Genomic DNA, 21,556 nt, shown 5'->3' with positions numbered 1-21,556 from the left:
TTGTTTTCTTTTTCCCCTTCTAAAAAAGAAAACCTTAAGAAATAAACACCTGTCTGGATTTAGGCCCAGCTGATTTTTTTAAAATTTCACCTTGGTGAATGCTTTCACCAAAGGTATAAGATGCTCTTGGCTTCACTCTGAAATAAAATTTGGCAGCTGTTCAACACCACAGAGCAACGTTACATAACGAGGCAGTTCAAGAAACAGAAAAGAAAACCACATTGAAATGAGGCTTTCGTGAGTGGGCTCATGGTTGGGCAGAACACACTTTTACCAACATAGAAAAGAGTCAATGGCAAGGCCACGTGAACAATTATTATGTAAATGCTTGGGGTTTTTCCCACAATAGATCTCCAAACTGTATAAGCTCACACATCACAGCAGTGACCTTCCGAGTGCACGTCTGTGTGGGAGAGAGCTGCTTGTGCCACAGAGTCTGAATGCTTGTGGGGATGTTCTCGGAAGCCAAGTATGACCCCTGTCCCTTTCTCCCTCTTTAAAATAAAATAATGCCACCCCGCAGAAACATTTTTTAAATAACAAAGAGTAATTTCAATGGAAAGAGTCAAATTCTGAGACTTCTGACCTTTTTAGCAATTCTAAAACACATGTAATGCAACTCACCATCTAACACAAACGATCTTTAGCATACCCTTTTTTTTAAACAGCATGCCCAAGCTGGTTTTAATATTTTAACTCCAGAGAAGGAAGGAGAGTTACTTTTTAACATGTTTTTTTTTTTTTAGAAAAGTATCTTTAAAACAGTGTGAGTACCAAGCTGAAAGTCACAGTGGGCCCCAGAGTCAGCACATTCTGGCTCCTCAGTAAAGCCATGTGCTAGATTAAAATGGAGCAATACAACAACAACAAAAAGAGAATAGATGCTTGTTTATGCAAACCCCTGAAAAAACCTATTATTTACTTTTAATCAATACTGACAGAAAGCATGTACAATAAACTTGACTTAGCACTAAAATGACACCCTTAATAGGTCAATCTGTTCCTGCTAACCACACCAGAGTGTACATCTTTGGAGATTTAAAAATCTCAGCCATTTCTAAACAGTATGCTTAGTTCCTTGGTTAAGAACCTAAATGGTATTTCTGTGATCTAAGAAACATATAAACTTTGTATTTGCAAAAGGATTTTATTTGGGGTCATTTTCCTGATAAAACCCCTGCAAGTCCAAGTTGTATATCACGCAGGAAGAGACTGAGGCCTAGTAACCTGCATGTGTTGTGCAGATTCATACACGGAGGATGTGGGTGAGAATGGACACAACTGCCTGAAAGGTAGGGCCTTATTAAGATTGAAGAGGGTGAAGAAAATGCTACTTGGTTTATCCTGAAATATTAGCAATCTGTACATAGTCCATACATTTTGGAATTCATATTTTGTCCTAGAACATCCTGAATATCATAAAAATCTACTCCTCACTATGGGAAACAACAGAACATAGTGGGGGCTTTGTATTTAGCATCCGAGGGAAATAAATGCTGGTGTTAAAAACCAGGATGAATGACAGATTCGGAATAAAATTTCCTACTACAGAGCCTGGTGCATTCTATCTACTGAATAAATGTTGAATAAATTAATAAACAAATGGAAAAGCAGGGTTTCCAGCTTTATCATGTTTTGAAACTAGATATTCCCAATATAAAAACGAATGACATGTTGCCAAACTAAAAGTATTCATGTCTCAGGAACTTCCTCATGAAGTTGTTTAACTACTGGGAAGCTGCTGGAGAAATGCCGGTGCCCCCGTTTACTCAGTAAGTGTAACTGGGTCCTAAGCACAGCCTTGTACTGTATGTTCTGTGAATTAGGTTGCAAAAAACAGAACTTCAAATGCCATAAATACAGGCAAGATCAACACACAGCTTGAATCAACACACATATCATTCTGATGAAAGATGATTAAAGCGCAGTTGGTAAAAGACAGTAACACAGCAATTTAAAACCACACACACATACAGTGAAAACACACGCTCAAAACTGAGGAGAAGCTGCTAACGACAGCAGCATCCGCATTCCCACGGCAGTCAGGCTCCTTTCATCGTGGTCAATTCACAAACGGAGGAGAAAAGACAGAAAGGAAGGCAAATGCAGACCATCTGCTCCATCCAGATGCAACAGCACGTGACTCTCACATCCACAGCTTTTTGCCAGAAACTAACGGGGATCAGGTCTGACCTCCCCCAGAGTACCCCCAAAAGAGAGTTAGACAGATTTACATCACATACAAACAACACCAAAATTACTAAATGAGACCTTTCACATAACAGTCAATACTTTCACCACTGAAATACACTGATCAAACAGAATACGAAATCAGCATTAGAGAAAATGGGGTTGGATTCTATTAGCTGTATTCTGCTTAAAACATCTTCATTCCTTAAACAGCAAGAACATTTTAATCCAGTCATCCTAGTTTTCAAAAGACATCAGCAGATAGTCCTTTAATACTGTGTATTTCAAGGAATGTACATTTCCTTTCTTATAAGAAAAGGTTAAAAATATGCTTACCTTAAAATTGTGAACTTTCTCGTATTTTGGAATTTGCTCATTTTCTTTCAGAGTTGCTCTTCTAACAAGTGATGTCAACTGCGAATAAGCAAAGAGTTTCAGAGGTTGCCAGATTGTCACAGACGACTTTTGAGAACCCAGTTTCATTCCCAAGGCTGCTATCAATAAATCTTGCTGACGGCCCTCTTGTTTTGATTTGTGAACTGCAGGTTTATTAGTTTTCCTACCGGACCAAGACTCTTTGGATGGCATTTTTGGAATTCACGGGAAAGAATAAAACCTATATTGATCTATGTCTGTCGATGAACTCTGTTCAGCTAACAAACAAGCATTCCGCCAGCACAGAGCCCTGCCCTACAGAGGGCTGCAGAGAAACACCACAGAGGTGGAGGAGGATGATGAAGCACTTCTTAAAAAGAGGTCGACTAACCAGAGAAATTCTTCTTTCTTCTTCTTTTTTTAAAGGGCTCTATATTTAAGCTTCTGAAAACTTGAGTCTGAACAGAAATAAAGAGTCGATGCTAACATACAAAACATTCAGCATCTCTCTATCCCTTTTTAAAAGCCATCCAATTCTGACAAATGATACATTTCTAAAAGCTTTCTTCTCTATTGAATATATTAACATCCATTCTGAATGAAAGATGCCTACATACTGCCTGCAATCAGTTTCTAGCGACAGACACCCTGTGCAGCCCCTAGCTGAGGGTGGGGGAGGGGAGGGATTTGACAAGGAAGGCTGGATTAGACTGGTCACCGTAAGAAAGGAGACAACCAATGAAAATCAAGCAACAGTATTTAAGTACTGTATTCCTCAACTCTGTCTCTGTTTCTCCCTCCTCTCATGTAAGATTTTCTTGCTGGCTCAAGAAAAAAAGAAAACCCAGTGGGAAGACAATGAGCAGTGAATGAGTCATGCATCATTACAAAATGGAATATATTGTTACCTATTAAAGCAAAGGCAAATTAACATGCAGCACCTGGTTTTAAAAAGAATGCACCACTGCCAGGTAAATTATGAAAGGCTGATCTATACCCTGCTTTGTGCACATGGACTGGGGTTAGTTAACTAAAACCAAATTTTATTAAAGATGAGCAACAGCTGGTAAGCATTTTGATGAAAAATAAAAGGAGATTAACTAGGTAGCATTTTCATGAAGAACAAGGAGCACACATATAATATTGCTAACACTCTAGGGGGTCAGTTTTGTCTCCCTATCATGAATCAGTCATTATTTTGTTGGTCTATACTTAAATAGATCCATGTTTTAATTCTTAGTCTCAATATTCATTAATCAAAACACTTGAAGCCAGGTCACAGTGGGAGCCGGCTGGGAATAATTCCTCATGTACACAACAGGTTCCAGATAAGGTGTAACTGTGCTTACAGCAAGGACCCTTGGAAGTTTGTTGGGCAGAAAGGGGGGTGTGAAGGTGTTCATGGACTGAAAGAATTAATATTGTTAAAATGTCCACACTACCCAAAGCAATCTACAGAGAGTCCCTGCGATCCCTGACAAGATACCAATGACATTTTTCACAGAACTAGAACAAATAATCCTTAAGCTTATATGGAGTCACAAAAGACCCTGAATAGCCAAAGCAGTTTTGAAAAAGAACAAAATTGGAGGTACCAAGCTCCTTGATTTCAATCTATACTACAAAGCTAAGTAATCAAAACAGTATGATACTGGCACAAAAAAAAACCAGACACAGAGCTCAATGAAACAGAAGAGAGAGCCCAGAAATAAACCCATGCTTATACTGTCAATTAATCTATGACAAAGGAGGCAAGAATATACAATGGGGAAAAGGCAGTCTCTTCCATAAATGATGTTGGGAAAACTAGAAAGATACATGCAAAAAAAAGAGACTACTTTCTTACACTAAATACAAAAATGAACTCAAAATGGATAAAGATGTAACTGTAAGACCTCAGAACATAAAATTCCTAGAAAAAAAAAACAGTAAACTTTCTGACATCAGTCTTGGCAATATTTTTTGAATGTCTCCTTGGGCCAAGGCAACAAAAGCAAAAATAAATGACACTACATTAAAAAGGTTTTGTACAGTGAAAGAAACCATCAACAAGATGAAAAGGTGACCTACTGAGTGTGAGAATATATTTGCAAATGGTATCTCCCATAAAGAATTACTATCCAAAACATATTTTAAAAACCATACAACTCAACATCAAAAAAACAAATAAAAAATGGGCAGAGGACCTGAATAGACATTTCTCCAAAGACAAGCAGATGGCCAAAGACACATGAAAAGATGCTCAATATCACCAATCAAAGGGAGAATGCAGATCCAAACCACAATGAGATACGGCCTCACACATGTCGGAATGGCTATCATCAAAAGACAACAAATAAGTCTTGGCAAGAATGTGGAGAAAATGCAACCCTTGTGCACTGGTGGTGGGACTGTAAACTAGTACAACTGCTACGGAAAACCATATGGAAATTCCTCAAAAAATTAAAAATAGAATTACTGTACAGCCCAGCAATTCTACTTCTGGGTAGTTATAGGAAGGAAATGAAAATAGTAATTCAGAAAGACATATGCACCCCTATGTTCAGTGCAGCATAATTTAAAATAGCCAAGATATGGAAGCAATCTAGGTGTCCACTGATGAATGGATAAAGATTTGGTGTGTGCATGTATATGTATATGTGTATGTATACGTATAATGGAATACTGCTCAGCCATTAAAAAGAACGAAATCTTACTGTCTGTGACATGGGTGGACCTAGAGAGCATGTTAAATGAAATGTGTGTCAGACAGACAAGAAAAATACCACATGATTTCACTTATATGTGGAATCTAAAACACAAAACAAATGAACAAATGAAATGAAATGGAAACAAACTCATAAATACAGAGAAGAAACTGATGACTGCTGAAGGAGGTGGCGGGAAGACGCGAAGACAAGGGGAAAGGAATCAAGAAGCACAAGCTTCCAGTTATAAAGTAAGTGACAGGGACGTGGAGTACAGCACAGCACAGGAAACACAGTCAGTAACATGGTTACAAATATGTAGGGTGACGGGGGGTTATTAGACTTACTGTGATCACTTCTTAAGGTATATAAATGTTGAATCACTGTTGTATATATGAAAGTAATATGACATAGTATGTCAACTATAAATAAAAATAAATTTAAAACTTAAAACTATTATTAAAAATAGTTTTTGGAAATTTTTTAGAAAAGAAAGTGGGATGGCTGGGTGACACACTCAAACACAGCTTTGTTTAAGAGCGGTACCTATATTTGTTATGAAGGGGCTACTGGAAGCTTGTTTTCTCACACTGGTTCCTTAAATGTCTCCTGTTTCCTCATGCTACAATAATTAAGTTTAACTCATTATGATTCTAATATTGCACTGTATTTAAAGAATCTAAAACTCTATTTAAATGAATTCAGTCCATTTGCTTAGTGCAAACAATTTACCCCAGATTTCATAATCTTCAGGGGTATGTGCACCGTGCGAACCCTCATTCAATTATGGCATGAAGAGGCCCTTAAACTATGCTAATTAGAAATACCGAATAATTGATTTTCTCAACATTCTCCCAATTTTTTTATTTACTCGAGTCTATAGTTCCTTTTTAAAATAGTTTATTCTTTTAAAAAATTCTAAGTTATTATAGAAGTTAATATTTATATCTATAAATATTTCATTTATATAAATATGTACTCTCATGTGATTAATATGAGACAAAAAATACTCCCGTTTCAAGAGGAAATATGATGGAAAGAATTTTCCTTGCCTAACTTAAATTCCTCTTCAGCTGAGACCTAGATAGTCATGTGATGACTAAAAATATAAAGGCCAATGGACTCTTCAGTCAAGTACACCCTGAGGTGAAGTTACCCAATTCTCAGTAGGCACCAGATAAAAACTCACTCCAATGGCAAATTTAACTATAATTTTTTCTCCAACCATGTTTAATAAAATGTTTAAATTGTTAAGTTAAAGAAAACAATCACTCATATAACCCAGGTAAGCCTTCTTTTTCTTTTTTTTCCTGAGTATTTCTGATCCAGGGCTTTTATTATAGATCATCCCCAAGTATTTCAGGTATAGTAAACAAAATTCAACCAAAACATAAAAATATTAATGGGAGAGTCATCCAAGAAAAAGACATACTCATAGAGAGCAGGCTGACAGCTGTTGAGAGGGTGGGCATTGGGTGGGTGGAGGGATCGAGCAAAAAAGGAAAAATGAGACAAACTCACGGACACGGACAACAGTACGGTGACCGCTAAGAGGAGGTGGGAACAGGGTATAAAGGGTGACGGACGGAGATTTGACTTGGGGTCACAAATGTGTAGTACAGTGTACGATGATGATGGTCCTGCCACTGTGCGCCTGAAACCTGTATAATTTTGTTAACCAACGGGGAAAATGCAGACAACTGTACTTGAATAACAATTTTTTTAAAAGTGAAAAAATTAAATTAAAAAAAAAATACTGGAGTAACTACAACCGAGGCAACCACCTAGGGTAGTAAGGAGATATTAAGGAGCTCTGGTAAGAAAGCTCTTAGCTACTCCCAATGGCTGGGGAGTGGTCACTATTACGCCTTCAGTAATCGCAACTGCATTTCTACATTTTGCTGAAAAGTTTTCAAGTCGTAAGAACTGCTAACTCTACAATTCAGAACCAGACGAATGTACACTATATGTCCACACCTATCTACTTAGAGAGTTACAGTAGCTATAGATTATGATTATCACTTATTATTAAGTACTTATGTGCCAGACACCCTGTTAAACACTTTGCATACAGAACCCATTAAATTCACCAAAAATGCCTACGAGGCATGTATCTTATCCTCATTTTATAGTTGAAAGAACTGAGGCTACAGAAGTTTAACTTCCCGAAACTGTACAGCCAGCAGGCAGTGGACAAGAGCTGGGCTCTTGAACACTATGCTATACCCACCCAAGTGAGAGGAAACTGGAGTCTGAGGGTTACTGTTTTCTTCTATCCAAGGTGGTTTATCTAGTTGTTTTCTTTTCAATTTTGAAGAGTAGTAATATATGGCAAGACAGAGCAAATGAGAGTGACAGTGGATGGAAAGAAAGTAAGAGTAAGTAAGATCTCTAGATCTCAAGTTTAGTACACAGTACATGCAGTAGACAGCGCAGCCTTCTAGCCTCCATTCAAACACCCGCTCCTCCATGAAGGCTTTGATGATTCGCACCAATTAGATGTGGTGTCGGCCTTCTGTGAACCTCAGAGCTTTTCACTTGTTCATTAGATATGAGATATACCACACTGTACCTTACATCACAGTTAACCTGTGTAGCTGTTTACATAGAATTGCATCTTACACATTTAATATAAACCTTGAATCTAGCATAGTACCTTGCATAAATAAAGATTCAACAAACACTTTGTTAAAAGAGTAAAACCAAACGAAGGCAGCTATTTTATTGGGGGAGGGGGGAAGAGAGTGTGTTATAATAAAAAAGATGGGATTTGAAATCAGAGCACTGAAGTTTGAACCCTGACCTCAGATTTGTTTGGTGTCTTGGTTACCTCATCTACACACCATGCATAATCATACCTACCCAACATGTGGGTATGTTACTGGGCAGTTTATAGAGGATGAAACATAAAGGAGGAAAAGACTGTGTGAAGACAGAGGACACTCACTAAATGGTAGTACCATGGGGGCGCTGCACCAACTATTTGCTGCAGGGTGTGCTGTGTAGTGTCAGACCGAGGTTTCTGCCGTCCAGGAGTTTGTAGATCAACCTCCTTGCAGCCTTCACCATACACACACGACTGGAAACTCCGCCCTTCCCTTTATATTGTGGTCTCTACCAAATTTCCCCAATTTTAGTTCTAACCCTATCTTTGAAAAGGTGTAAAATGACATGCATGTTAGTTGAGGAGACAGGATTGAGAGGGGGTGGAAGGCCGAAAGGAAAGGAGATTCTCTGCCTTTGTTAAGTGTCCAGGTAACAACGCTGAATGCTTCACATCATTGTCCTATTTGTTAGTCACAACAATTCTGGAAGTGTGTTGTATAATGGACATTTTTATGGATGATGAAATGCTCAGAGTGACTTGCTCAAGGTCATAGTCAAAAAGATCAGAATCCCTCTGTGTGTATGTGTTGGCTGCAAAACCTGGCAGCTGTTTCTGCTACGTTTAATCAGAGGAGGAGACAAACCCAAGGTGTTCGGGTTACAGTCCCCTCATATTCTGGTTCTATGAGTAGAAGGAAATGGCTTCACTGGGTGGGGACAGGGCACCTACCCCACAACATCACTCTTGCTGGAAACACACCAGTACTTAGCTTTTTATTTTGACTGGTAATCTTTGGCCTGTCTTAGACTCTGGCCATCCTTGACACTGACACGGCTTCTGTAATGTTCACCTGAACGATGAAGAAACAGCAGCTTTGAGAGATTACATAAGTACCTTGCCCAAGGTCAACTAACTGGTATGTGGTGAGAGGAGGATTTGACGCCTGGTCTGTGTGACTTCCAGTCTGTGTCTTTCCTCCTATCCTGCCTCTCAAATTATCTATGGTAAAATGCAATTTTTGAAAGGCTATCTATCATTTGAATAAATTTCTAGATCATTTATATTCTAGCATGCCTCAGATCACTAGCCATTTCAGTACTGCTTACATTTGAATTTATATTATCTACCAGATTCATCATTTAATCAAAAATTTCCAAATGCATATGAAAACAAACATTAAAGACTTCTGTACAGAACTCTATAAATTCCTTAAGTTATATGGAGATCAATAATTTTTTATGTTGCAGAGAAGCTCTTACATTTTGCCAGGTTCTAAATTTCCATGTTACTGGCATCAGTTACCTCATAATTCCTAACTCAGTCTTCATTACACAGCTCGTCTAGCATTAACTTAATATCCATGTAAACAGATATCAATAAGGCATATTGATGCATTCATTTCAGTGAACAATAAATTTAAATGCACTGTAGACACCACCAAACTGCACACACTTTCACACGTCCCCTTATAAACATGAGACATTTGAAAACAATGCAAACAAAAAAGTACAACCCTGCATCACTATTCTTTCAAGAAACAAGAGAATGACCAAATTCTGCAAGTGACAGTTCTGAGGGGGCTTTTCCCACTCTGCACGAGGAACACCAGGCCTGAGAGGAGGGGCGGCAGCACTGGGCCTGGTTTCCTAGCCTCGTTCTGACTGACACTAGCCAAGCCTCTGACTTCCTAAGTCCCAGCTGCACCAAATGAATCCCATGGTCTTCTCTACGTGTTTAACAGAAATTCAGAAGGAAAAAGAGAGGTTCACATTCAGCACACAAGGATGTAGAGCTCGGTGTGCTTTTGCAGGGAAGGCCAACCTGGCTATCTCCACGGAGTCTCCGCAGGGTCTCACTGCCCAATTTACTACGTGTGGACTCTTGTCCAGGACTCAGTCCTACAGGCTCGGAAACTCATTGTCAGCTCAAGGGGGTCATATCTATTTCTCAGAGGGAGACTGACGGTATAATACCAAGATCATAAAACTGATAGGTGAAAGGAAAACAATGGTTGTCTAGTTTATACTAAAATGTGAGATACAAAGTGGTGACCATTGGTTCCTTTTCTGCCAGAACACCTACACTGGAAACAAAAAAATTAGGGTGATGATGAGAATGGAATCAGAACAAGTGGAGTGGATTTCATGAACTGAATATTTAATGCATAGAGTTAAGACATGTTGGGAGCTGCCCTGCCTGTTTTCAGGAGCTGTAACCCCCCCAAGGCTAAGGCTGAGCGAACGACCTTTGGACCATAAGCTGCTAAAGAGACAAAGCTTATCTCCCTGGCAGGAGCACCGCTTCTGCTCCTTTTTTCATACCTGGCCTCCAATGCTTGATCAGTTAGCCAATGATGGGTAAGATTCCCCAAGGCGGGAATGACCTAAGACAGGCATGATCATGTGGAGGCCCCAGGAAAGGACTTGGGGGGCTATGGAGAAAGGGGGTGATGGACCCTCGCCTCTAGGCTTTGACAAAGCCCGAGTCCTCATTTCTCCTAATTCCTTGGCTATCTTGCCTCCCGTGCCTGACTTAAGTCTGAAACAATGACAAAGGGTGGTACAGCCCTGTGCTGGAAAGGGAGGGCTCCCTGGGTGATCCGGCCTGAGAAGGGATATGTAAAATCCTGTGAAGAAGCCCTAATAGTTCTTTGTATGCTATCTACTGTTTGATCCTTACTGCCTGACAATGATTAATGAGCTGTACCTGTATTCCTGCACAAATTAAACCCAATAAAAGCCTGTCTAGGCAAGGGTCAGTGCCCCCTCCCCTTGAGAGGGTGGCCAGGCCACTCCGAGGTGCTCCCCCCTTGAGGGAGTAGCTGTGCCGTCCCTTTCCCTCCACAGGACTCTGTAGCCCGGGTGAATCTGTCAAATGTCTCATCAATAATGCCACAGACACTGCAGGCCAGTGCCCGCATCAAAGACATCTGCTGAAACTTCTACAATTAGGACAGCCTTGCCAATAAACTAGAACACACAGCGTCCATTTTAAATTGGTGCTTACTTAGATGGACGTGAGCAACTTCTACATCTTTAAGTCTCCTTTTTCCAAGTTTCTCTTTACCATGATTTTTCATATTTCTGCTCAAATACCTTGGGTGTAATCTTACAGTTAATTCATAAGACAGTCTTATTTTTTCCACTTATAAGTTCTTAAAGAATACTAGATTATAGCCCTGATGTACTGGTAACAATTTACATAATAAGATATAAAAAAATAAATGGCTGATGTCTTCCTATCATGAATTATGTAACACAAGTTAATGTATATATAATATATATAAAATTACATAATAAGAGTAAAATATTCTAGTTTAACACTCTCCAGTTTTCGGCCACTGGCAGTGATGGTTTGTATGGTGATAACATTCTTGGTTCCTCTAAAGAAAAGCTGAAATTAGCCTCTACAGGAATGTCTCATTTCAGCCCCCTGAAATGAACTTGAAGGAATTTTTAAGGAAATGTACCATTAACATTTTGGCTTTTGTTTTACCCAAATTTTTGATACCTATTAGCTGAGAGACTTATAGAAACATTACTGTTCTGTAACAATAGAAGAGATGAAATAAAAAAGCCCTAACACTATCAACAATTAGAGACTTAAAATTCAGTGTAAAATTCTTGTATCATAAATGTTTTCACTATTTCAAAAAGCTTTTAGCTGTAGTATACATATGGAATATAACCATTGGGTTGGCCAAAAAGTCTGCTTAGTTTTTTTTATAAAATAAAAGACACATTTTTCATTTTCACCAATAACTTTATTGATTTGGATATTTTGAGTATGTTGGCTATCTCCTGCCATTGGCTTCTACTGAGTAGAGGCCAGGGGTGCTGCTAAACATCTTCCAATATACAAGACAGTTCTACAGCAGAGAATTACTTGGCCAAAATGTCAGTATTACCAAGAAACTTCACAAACTACTTTGACACGTTTGATCAGCCACAGCACCTTCTCCACACACTGCACAAATCTTTTTTTGCATTTCAGTTGTGTTTTTACCTGTCTTGAAATAATAAAGCTTATTATGCCCAAAATATTGTGTAACTTCTTCTATCTTCAATATTAAAATGGCTGCACAAGAATTCACCAATTTTGAGTAAGCTGTTTTAAATGCACACTGATATGACAGCTGTCACAATACATCTAACAAAATTGTTTTGCATAAAGTTAACGCCAACTAAGCCCAACTGCAGCTGTCATATGGAAAAATACATAATGGACTTATTGGCCAACCCAATAAAAAGCATGACCCAGCTTGACATTATTAGGAGTATTTTCAGATATTAAACTGCCATGTGAGATTACTTCAAGTTACTGCAGTCCAATGAACATTTTACAATCACCACTTTAACAGAAGCAAGACACTGTATCAGAGTAAATGCTAAGAACTACATTTTCAGTTTTCTTTAGTGACTTCCAGTTAAAGTCTGGGCTGGGATGAAGTCGATGTGATTTGGATTTTTAAAAGAATCTGTTACTGATTTTCTTAAACATGTTACATAAGCTTACTTCCTATAGGAGTAGTTTGATTAGAATATCCCAATTATAATTTCTTCTAATATTCATTTTAAGCCTCAATTAAGGTAAATGTTGGCTAATAATAGTATGAAGTATATTTGTGAAGTTCAAACATATTTTTGAAAACCTATTTTTATTACTTGCTAATCCCAATAATGGCCCAAAAGTAAAAGATTTACCATGTTTGTACACAATTGCCCTGAGAAGAGGTGTAAGCACAGGCACAACTCACAGATGTGCTAATAGCTCAGCTTGCTGCCAGGCATGACTTGTCTTTGGAAGGACACTGCTATACGGCATGGTTTACATCAAGATAATGATGTTAAAAAATGAAAATAGCTTGCATCTGGGCATTTTCTAAAATAAACTTTTCATAAGACCATCCATAGTATTTCATTCCACGAAATTTCTGTTAGTTCAAAGGATGCTGCTCTCCTTCACATAAGAGAGCGTTAGGTCCATCTACATACTGTTGTGTCCTGTATGGAACTTGACATCTGAAGAGCAATCCAAGGTATCTGGACCAGGCCCATAAACAATGAGAACATTAAAAAATAAGATACAGAAAGTTGGACTGCAAACAACTTCCTGTGAGGAGGAGGAAGACAAGATTAAAGGATAATTCAATGACGTTTTATTATAGTGAGGATCTTAGGCTGATAAAGTCAAATGCTATTTAAGGCTATCTGGCCAGATTAGGCTGCTGTTTTACTGCCCTTTCCACCAAACCGTCCCCAAGAGCAATCAACAGTGAACAGGGTGTGCAGAGACCCAGGGGTGGCTCCCCAAGGTCCCCATAATGTACCCATGTAAAAGTGTTTTATACAAAAATGTGTTCAGTCAATTACTACTGAGTAAAGCCGATGCTCTAGGAAGCTGTGCCATATTTATGTTTAGGTTTACAGGTCCCTGCTGAGCAGCAGGAAAGGCAAAATCTAGATTCCAGAGAGCAGGCTTGGGTGACTGCGGGAGGCCTCAGGCCCTTTCAGACGCAGGCCTGATTCTACCACCACACTGCACAGAGGGAAGTAATCTGTGAGGTAACCGCCTTAATAACTGTTCCAGCCCTACTTCACCAGAACCTTACTGAATTCTTCCTATTGGGTTAAAACAAACAACACAACACAACACAACACAACAAAACAGAACAAAACCACCAGACTAGCTCTTACACTAAGCTCAAATCAGTAGCACTTATGCAGAATTTTAGATTCTACAAAGCTCTCTGACACATTGTAGCCCCCATTTCTGTTTTTTCAGAAAGAAGATTGGCAGTGTTATTAAGGCATTTTCTCACAGGAAGACAAATTGGTAAGCAAAGAAGCCACCATGGGAACGCAGGCCTCCTGCCTTCACACCCTCTCCTCTATCCACTCTTCTGTGCTTCCCTGGGACCTTGGCTTATGATCACTCAACATGTGACAAGACTGGCTCTTGCCTTATGTGAGAACCAGGGCTTCTAGACCCAGATGCATCACCAGGCAAACAGGTTTACAGCTGAAAACGACCACCCCCAACTCAGTTCTAAGCCTGACAGATGGTTCACAAAATCCAGAGAGGTAAGTCAGCCTTAGTAATTAATTTCTGGCATTTTAAAAAGCCTTTTTCATTATTCTGATGAGAGTGGGTAAAGTGATATGTTGCTTATACTTAGATACATGCAGACTCTTTGTCAACTGTCTACCAGGGCTTTAAGGTGAGTTACAGAGCTGCATGTCTTTTTTGTTTTTGTTTTTGCTCTAGCTTTTCCTGTTCCTTAAGTAAAAACAAATCAACAAAACTACCCTCCAAACCAATGAGTTGAGAGAATAGTCTCTTTAGCAACTAATTAAGCTGTCTGTAGAAATAGGTAATTAAGCTTTACATTAAAATTCACCAGACATACATAATTTACAAGGTTAAAGCCATTCCAATCTCATGAGTAAACAATTAACTAATTCTTACATTTATAACAGAAATTCCAGAATGGCAAATGCAGCAGTAATTATATAACTAAAATACATTTTATCTTTAAAGTAATACAGTATAACAAAATAAGGATTTGGGGTTCTGGACATGTAGCTAAGAAAGTATAAATACAAATTCAATAAAAGAAAATACAGAAATGTCAAAGTACATACAGATGCTCTTTGACTTAAAACAGAGTTATGTCCTGATAAATACATCATAAATTGAAAATATTGTCAGTTGAAATGCATTTAGTACACATACCCTACCAGACATCGGAGCTTAGCCTAGCCTACCCTAATTGTGCTTGGAACACTTACATTAGCCTACGGTTAGGCAAAATAAAATAACAAAAAGCCTATTTTTAAAAAAGTGTTGTCTATCTCATGTAATTTATTAAATACTGTACTGAAAGTGAAAAAGAAAATGGTTGAATGGGTATCATTTTCACACCACCATAAGGTCAAAAAATGGTAAGCTGAATCATAGTAAGTCGGGGACCATCTGTATATACAATACCAGGCTCTCCTAAGTAGTTTTCATTCAATAAATATTTTATTTAGTATCTACCATGTTCTAGGCACTAGTGAAATTGTGGCAAATGGCAGAGAATAGGGCCCTATGCTGATTTTCACAAGGATCAGATATTAAACAAATACATATTTAATGAACTAATTATATTTGGGATAAGTATTAGACAGACAATGGATTTTTTCCATCCTGTTTTAATACTAATAGTCACATTTTCTTACAATGGTTGAATTCATTCATCAAATGTATGCCCATGCCCTCGTCCATGCTGTTTCCTCCTCTCAGGGCCCTTCTGGGGCTGCATCAGGTGATTCCCCACATCTCTCTGCCCAGAGCTCTCTCCTTTAAATATGCAAGTGCCTTCAAAAGCTCTCCAAATGCCTAAACCCCAGGGCGGTGTGCTGACCACCTCATACAGTTCTTTTATCAGAAACACTGCAGAGAGAACTGCTGTTTACAAACCCTCCTCAATCTGTTTAACCACCCCTTCTCTAAAGAGTTAAACCAAACAATTTTTAACTCAAGTTCAGCGTTATCGCTAGTTAAGTGATTAAAGTTTGGCACGTGAGTGAAGACTATCTGTGAAAGAATATCAGCTCGACTTACTAGTTACGAGGTCATAGAAGAAATCTGTGTCTTCATCTGTAAATTGGCGTAACGATAGTAGCTACCGCAAAGGGTGGTTGGGAGGATGGAATGAGACAATGTACAGAGGATGTATGAAATGTATATAAAGCATATGTTTTCAATAGCTAGCATGCAGAGAGCTCCCAAAGCTCTCACAGATAGGTAGTGGTGGCAATGCTGAAACTGCTTGTCATCATTAGCATATTGGTCTTACCACCTAACATAAAGTAGGTGCTAAATCTTGAAAGAATGAGCACACGGATCCATAGTACATTGGTAAGCCTCACTGAATTCTTCACACTCATAGGTGAATGCCTTTCTGAATGATTCCACCCTCCTGCCCTAAAAATACTATTAGGAGAGATTTAATACAAATTAAAATGGTCATTCCTTAAAGTACCTTGTAGCTCATTTAAAAAAAAATAATAGCTGATCAGACATGCAAAGAGGAAGGGCATTTAAAGTGTTGTTTCCTCATTTGATAGCCAACATGTACACAACTATGAACTGAAAACATGTTAAGAGAGAACATCTGTGACAACACAGGTATCATAGCAACATAGTCAACTAAGGGATGAAACTGAATTGAAAACATTTGTTCCGTTAGGAGATTAACAGGTGCCACCGGAAAGACAAAGGAAAGGGTGCCTGGGCTTCCTGAACTGCAGTTTTCAATGCTAAACACTTTGAATTAATGTGGTTTACATTACTATGCAGGACCAAAACAACTCTTATTGGAGGAATAGCACAAGGTGCCATGAAAATTTATGAATAAAAACTATCTGTAATGATGAGTTGCAAGAAAATCTTAAGAGGAAAGGGAATTTGGGCAGTATCTACCATTAGTAAAACTAGTTTCAAGTTTATTTCTTCCTAAGAACTCCAACCAGTATCTTGTTATAAAATTGCAAGATGATACTATTTTCAAATGCATTTCTTAATAAGGAAGATGTTAAAATAAGAAGTTTGATGTTAAAAAATAACATGCCTAGAATATCTCCTCTTGCAGATCAGCTGTAGACATTTTTAAGTGGATGCTTTCATTATGTTTTTCTGTTGGAAATACCAAGCCATGACATCAGTTGAATAATGTTTCTTTGTTGTTTCCCTTTTTTAAAAATTTTATTTATTTATCTTTAGAGGGGAAGGGAAGGGGAGGGAAAAAGAGAAGGAGAGAAACATCAACGTATGGTTGCTTCTTGTGGGTCCCTTGCTGGGAACTGGCCTGCAACCCAGGCATGTGCCCTGACTGGGAATCGAACCATGCTTATTTGGTTCACAGGCCCGTGCTCAATCCACTGAGCTACATCAGCCAGGGCACATTATTTCCCTTTTTAAAAGAACCTAGTCTTTGAGACACAACATAAGGAATTTAACGCATTATTTTATACCTATGGTACTGATTTCAGTAAATGATAGCCTAGTAAATTAGCTATCGTCAAATTATTTTGACAGTCCCCCCTCAACTGTCTCTTCTTTTTTTCTGCTGTAGATTGTGTTAATTTATCATTTTAAACCTCCACATTTGAAAAACTCTCCAAAAGAGAAAGAGCCTTATACCAAAAGATGTAAAGGTATCTGGGATCCTTTTAGGGATGGTTTTCTTGAGGAAAAATATTGAGTTGCTACATAGGCTAGCTGTTATTTCCATGGAATATCATTTTTCACTTGGAAGATCGACTAATATAATTTTGGTTATTCAGACTTGGTACTTTTTCAAAAATGAACCAAGTGAACCTGCCATCTCATGGAAAACAATTGATAGTGCATGAAAAAATTCAAACTTTCAAGGGAAAATAAGATTTTGGACATTTTTGTATACACCACCCTGAACTTGAAAGCTTCCCACTACTTAAATGACTTTTCTGATGAGATCAAATGCTGATATTGACAAATGTGATTTTTTTGATAGCATGTGAAGAAACATGTCAAGGTTTGGAAGACCCAGATAACTCAGTGAACCAATATTTTCCAAATTACCAATGCATGGTGCTCAGAGTTGTGCATAGTTGAGAGATTCTTTCTGAGTTCAAAATAGAAGAGTGGATTTCAATGTAACTGAATGAGAAATGCTCATAGACAGGGTTTCAGATTCCACACTGCAAGGAACCTTTAGGAAACTACCACTTATCCAGTTTTGGTGTGATATCAAAGAGAAGTATCTACAATTATCTGAAAAGGCTATTAAAATACTTCTCTCTTTTCCAAATGCGCTATTTGTATGAGGTCAAACTTTCTTCACATACTTTAACCAGATTAACACATTACCATAGATCAAATGCAGAGGCACTTAGGAAAATTCAGTTGTTTTCATAGTAGTAAGATATAAAGAGATTTACAGAAAAGTAAAAAGTGCCACTCTTACATTAACTAAATTTGTTTCATAAATCTGTTTCATTATCATCTCAATAATAATACTATTATATTAACATGTCATGGGTTTATTATATTTAAATGAATTAATATATTAGGATAGTTGTAAACATCTGTTTTAATTTCCAACATAGTATTTATCAATAGATATAATGAACATAAATTAAAGCTCTTTGAGGTCTCCAACAATTTTTAAATTGTTAGAGGTTCCTGAGTCTAAAACGTTTGAGAATCACTGACCTAATCAGTTAGTTGCAACACGTACTGTGCAACAGTATCTTTGTCCCTGCCCCACTGCCCCGCCAGCCACGTACACAGAAAGAGTAATACATGTCGGGGCCTGGTGTTGATTCTACTGAATCAGCGTGTCTGCAGTTGTCTCTACTGTATATAAAGCCTCACTGGTGAAAACACTGATCTGATTTGTCTCTTCAATCAAAAACTATGGCTGCATATTTTAGAATTTCCACACAATTTGTTTATATTAAGTAGTTTTTAAATTTTCTTCATTATTTTATTTCTCAAAAATATGATCCTTATCTTTTCTTTTATTGCTATAAATGCAAATCTTTATTCATGTAATTGGTTTCCCTACTTCTGAGAGATCTCATGGAAAATGATAAACTGTCAAACTGCACTGAAAAGCTATAAGGTTTTGTTGCTGTTGTTTGTTTACTTCATTTCTCTGTTTTTGCTTCTAAATTATAATAAACTGGGTACAGTAAGTTTTACATATACTCTCCAGAGTACTAATTTGAAAAATACTTTAATTGCCTTCAAAAAATACCTTATTTAGGAGGTGACTGTCAATTCAGAGGTCTTTTATCAGTTTCAAAGAGCAAAGTAAGCTTCAACTTTGACAATGAAATGCTAATAAGCACTTAGACTAAACTGATGCAAACCTGAAGATGTCAACCTGAATTTAAGTCAACTGTTGGCAGTGTAAAAGTGGGCTGACTTAAGTATAACAAATGTGACATGCTTTATTACATTATAAATCTTAGCTACTAATGTATTATATATACTAATACATAAATGAATTATGCTAATTACTTAATGTGGTCCAATTACAAAAACTTTGAAGATATTTGTCTAGATTTCATTCTACCAAGTATACTATCATTTAAATTCACATGTTGAAGTACTGAGAGCTTTGCCCATCCATATAATTCACACAATCACATAATTAAAAATCCTTTCTCATCTTGTTGTCAGTCTGACAGGAACAGAACTACGGGGATCTGTGCATTTCTGTGCTACTTAAAGGTGAGGGGGGGGGCACTTGACACCCGCAGTCACTGGAGAACTAAGAGACAGTGTCAAGAAAAATATTTTGTTTTGTTTAACATTTAAAAAATTCAATAGTTGTAAGTTTTCTAAATCTGTAAACTGGAATTGTTCCTTCTTTTGCACTTCTGAGTTTACTTTAATGACCGAAGTTAAGAGCGGCAGCCCTGCAGTGATGGGCCGTTCCTGAACCACGCTTCAGCTTCCTCTGCTCGCCTTCCAGGACGCTTCAGTTCCCCCTTCGGAGCAGGTCAATCACTCAGATGGTGACCAGCTTAGCCTGAGCCCTGACACAGTCTGATGGTTTTACAATGATGCCAAGGGGCACTTGGTAATACGGTCTGGCTTTCCACTGATTTCACTTTTAAAAATAAAGGATGCATTATTAAAAAACACCCCAAGTATCTCTTCATAATTCTCCATATACCTATCACCCCTGAAGACACCGATGTTATTATAATACCTCCAAAATGATTAAATCAGATATCTGGTAAAGTACCTACTACATTTTCTGACATTTGGCGGAGTAATAATTGTTAGTTACTTCTGTTATTATCCTTAGTTTTACAACCCCTCGTGATATGTGTTGGGAAGCTAGAAGAGACCTTCAATTTCCTGAGGCCAAAGAAAATTATGTGACTGGCTCAGAGACACAGCCTAGTTAGCTGCAGAGCCACGCCGCTACTTAAATCCGCATGCTTTCACTCTGCTCTACCCCTTAGAATAGCCAGCCCTCAGAAGTACAGACTCTTGTATCTGAAAACCTCTTGAGGGTTAACAAAGAGAGCTTATGTGCAGCGAATTGTGACACCTAGAAGGCACCTGCGTGCCATCTCTGAAAGCTGAGTCCTTCATTGCACAACTGAGCTTCGGAGGTTAACGACATACTTCAAGTGGTGTCATCAAGTCATAAGACAAGGGTCCAGAACTGTTCTAAGAAGATGCCTAATTAAAAAAATTGGTTGTTTTGGGTGTGTGAGAGAATGGCTGATAAACAGGGAATGTGGTAATAAAACCTCCTTTTGAAGTGCTTGTATTTGAGTAGTAAGGGTGGATCTTCGTGGAAGACACATCTCAGAAGTAAAAGACAAAGGATTGAAGAGAGAAGAACTAGCACCGACAGCCGCTGAACCCGATGCTGTGTGCTGCTCCAACGCTATGACAGGGCACTAGCGTACAGGACCACAGGGATTCTTTTTGAGTCTTAACACAGGATCAAATGTCAAACATCCACTGCCATTTAAGTATTCTGCCACAGAGAAAAAAAATTTAGCTTAAAAGTTTAGAAGATTTTTGCATGAAACTATAAGTTAAATATTAAAAGCACTTGTTTATAATCTAGTATCACTATGAGTTTAAACACATATATGTATATGAAATAAAACAAAACCAACCCTTTTGCAGTAACTATGAACAATACTTCCTAATAAAAGCATTCGTCACACATGGGAAATATAGTCAATAATATTATAATAACTGTATTTGGTGCCAGGTGGGTATTGGAAATATTAGGGGGATCACTTTGTAAAGTATATGATTGTCTAACCACTACACTGTATACCCAAAATACAAAATAATATTGAATGCTAACTATAATTGAAAGATAAAATTTTAAAAAAGAAGCACCTGCAATAGTCATTACTTAGTCAAAGGCATTGGGGGGGGGGAACTTTTTCTACAAGGGACAAAGGGAATTCACTATTCACATTGAAATAAGTAGTAATTAGAATGTTACGTCCAAATGATACCGAATAGTTTTGTTTCAAATAATAGTTGCCGCCAATTTAGAAAGTCTACTAAAATGAATCAAGCAACCCCACTCTGGACTAAGCGAAAGATTTTTTTTTAAGGCTACTTAAGTAAGATTTATAATAATGGCATAAACAGTATTCAGAAAAAACAGCACCAATTACCAATCATTTAAGAACAAGGTATCCTGGCAGAAAGAGCTTCTCTATCTATATACTTATTTTTTAATCATTTAAAATAATGATGACTTTTAAGAGTTTTTTTAACATACTGGGTATACAGGACAGAAAATTAGCTACATAACAAGATCTATGGCTGTCTTGCTCAGTACATAGCATCCAAATCACTAAATAAATATCAATAACAATATCAATAAATATTGTTATTTGTTATTTATTGGTTATCAGTAAATAACCAATATCAATAAATATTTATAATT

At 37.7% G+C, this 21,556-nt stretch overlaps 1 protein-coding gene across 3 annotated transcripts in view; it reads right to left on the bottom strand.

Moving 5' to 3' along the window:
• Window positions 1-21,556, bottom strand: part of CHN1 (chimerin 1) — a 158,915-nt gene that overhangs the window by 39,099 nt on the left and 98,260 nt on the right. For all 3 annotated transcript variants that reach the window (XM_037044415.1, XM_037044416.1, XM_037044417.1), the window contains one exon: window positions 2,527-2,604. In XM_037044415.1, the coding sequence (XP_036900310.1) occupies window positions 2,527-2,604 (78 nt within the window). The remainder of the gene's footprint in view (window positions 1-2,526; window positions 2,605-21,556) is intronic.

The sequence above is a fragment of the Sturnira hondurensis genome, unplaced genomic scaffold (assembly GCF_014824575.4).
Source record: "Sturnira hondurensis isolate 20B ecotype Veracruz unplaced genomic scaffold, ASM1482457v3 Scaffold0004136, whole genome shotgun sequence".
NCBI lineage: Eukaryota > Metazoa > Chordata > Mammalia > Chiroptera > Phyllostomidae > Sturnira > Sturnira hondurensis.
This window is presented reverse-complemented; position numbering and strand designations above follow the sequence as displayed.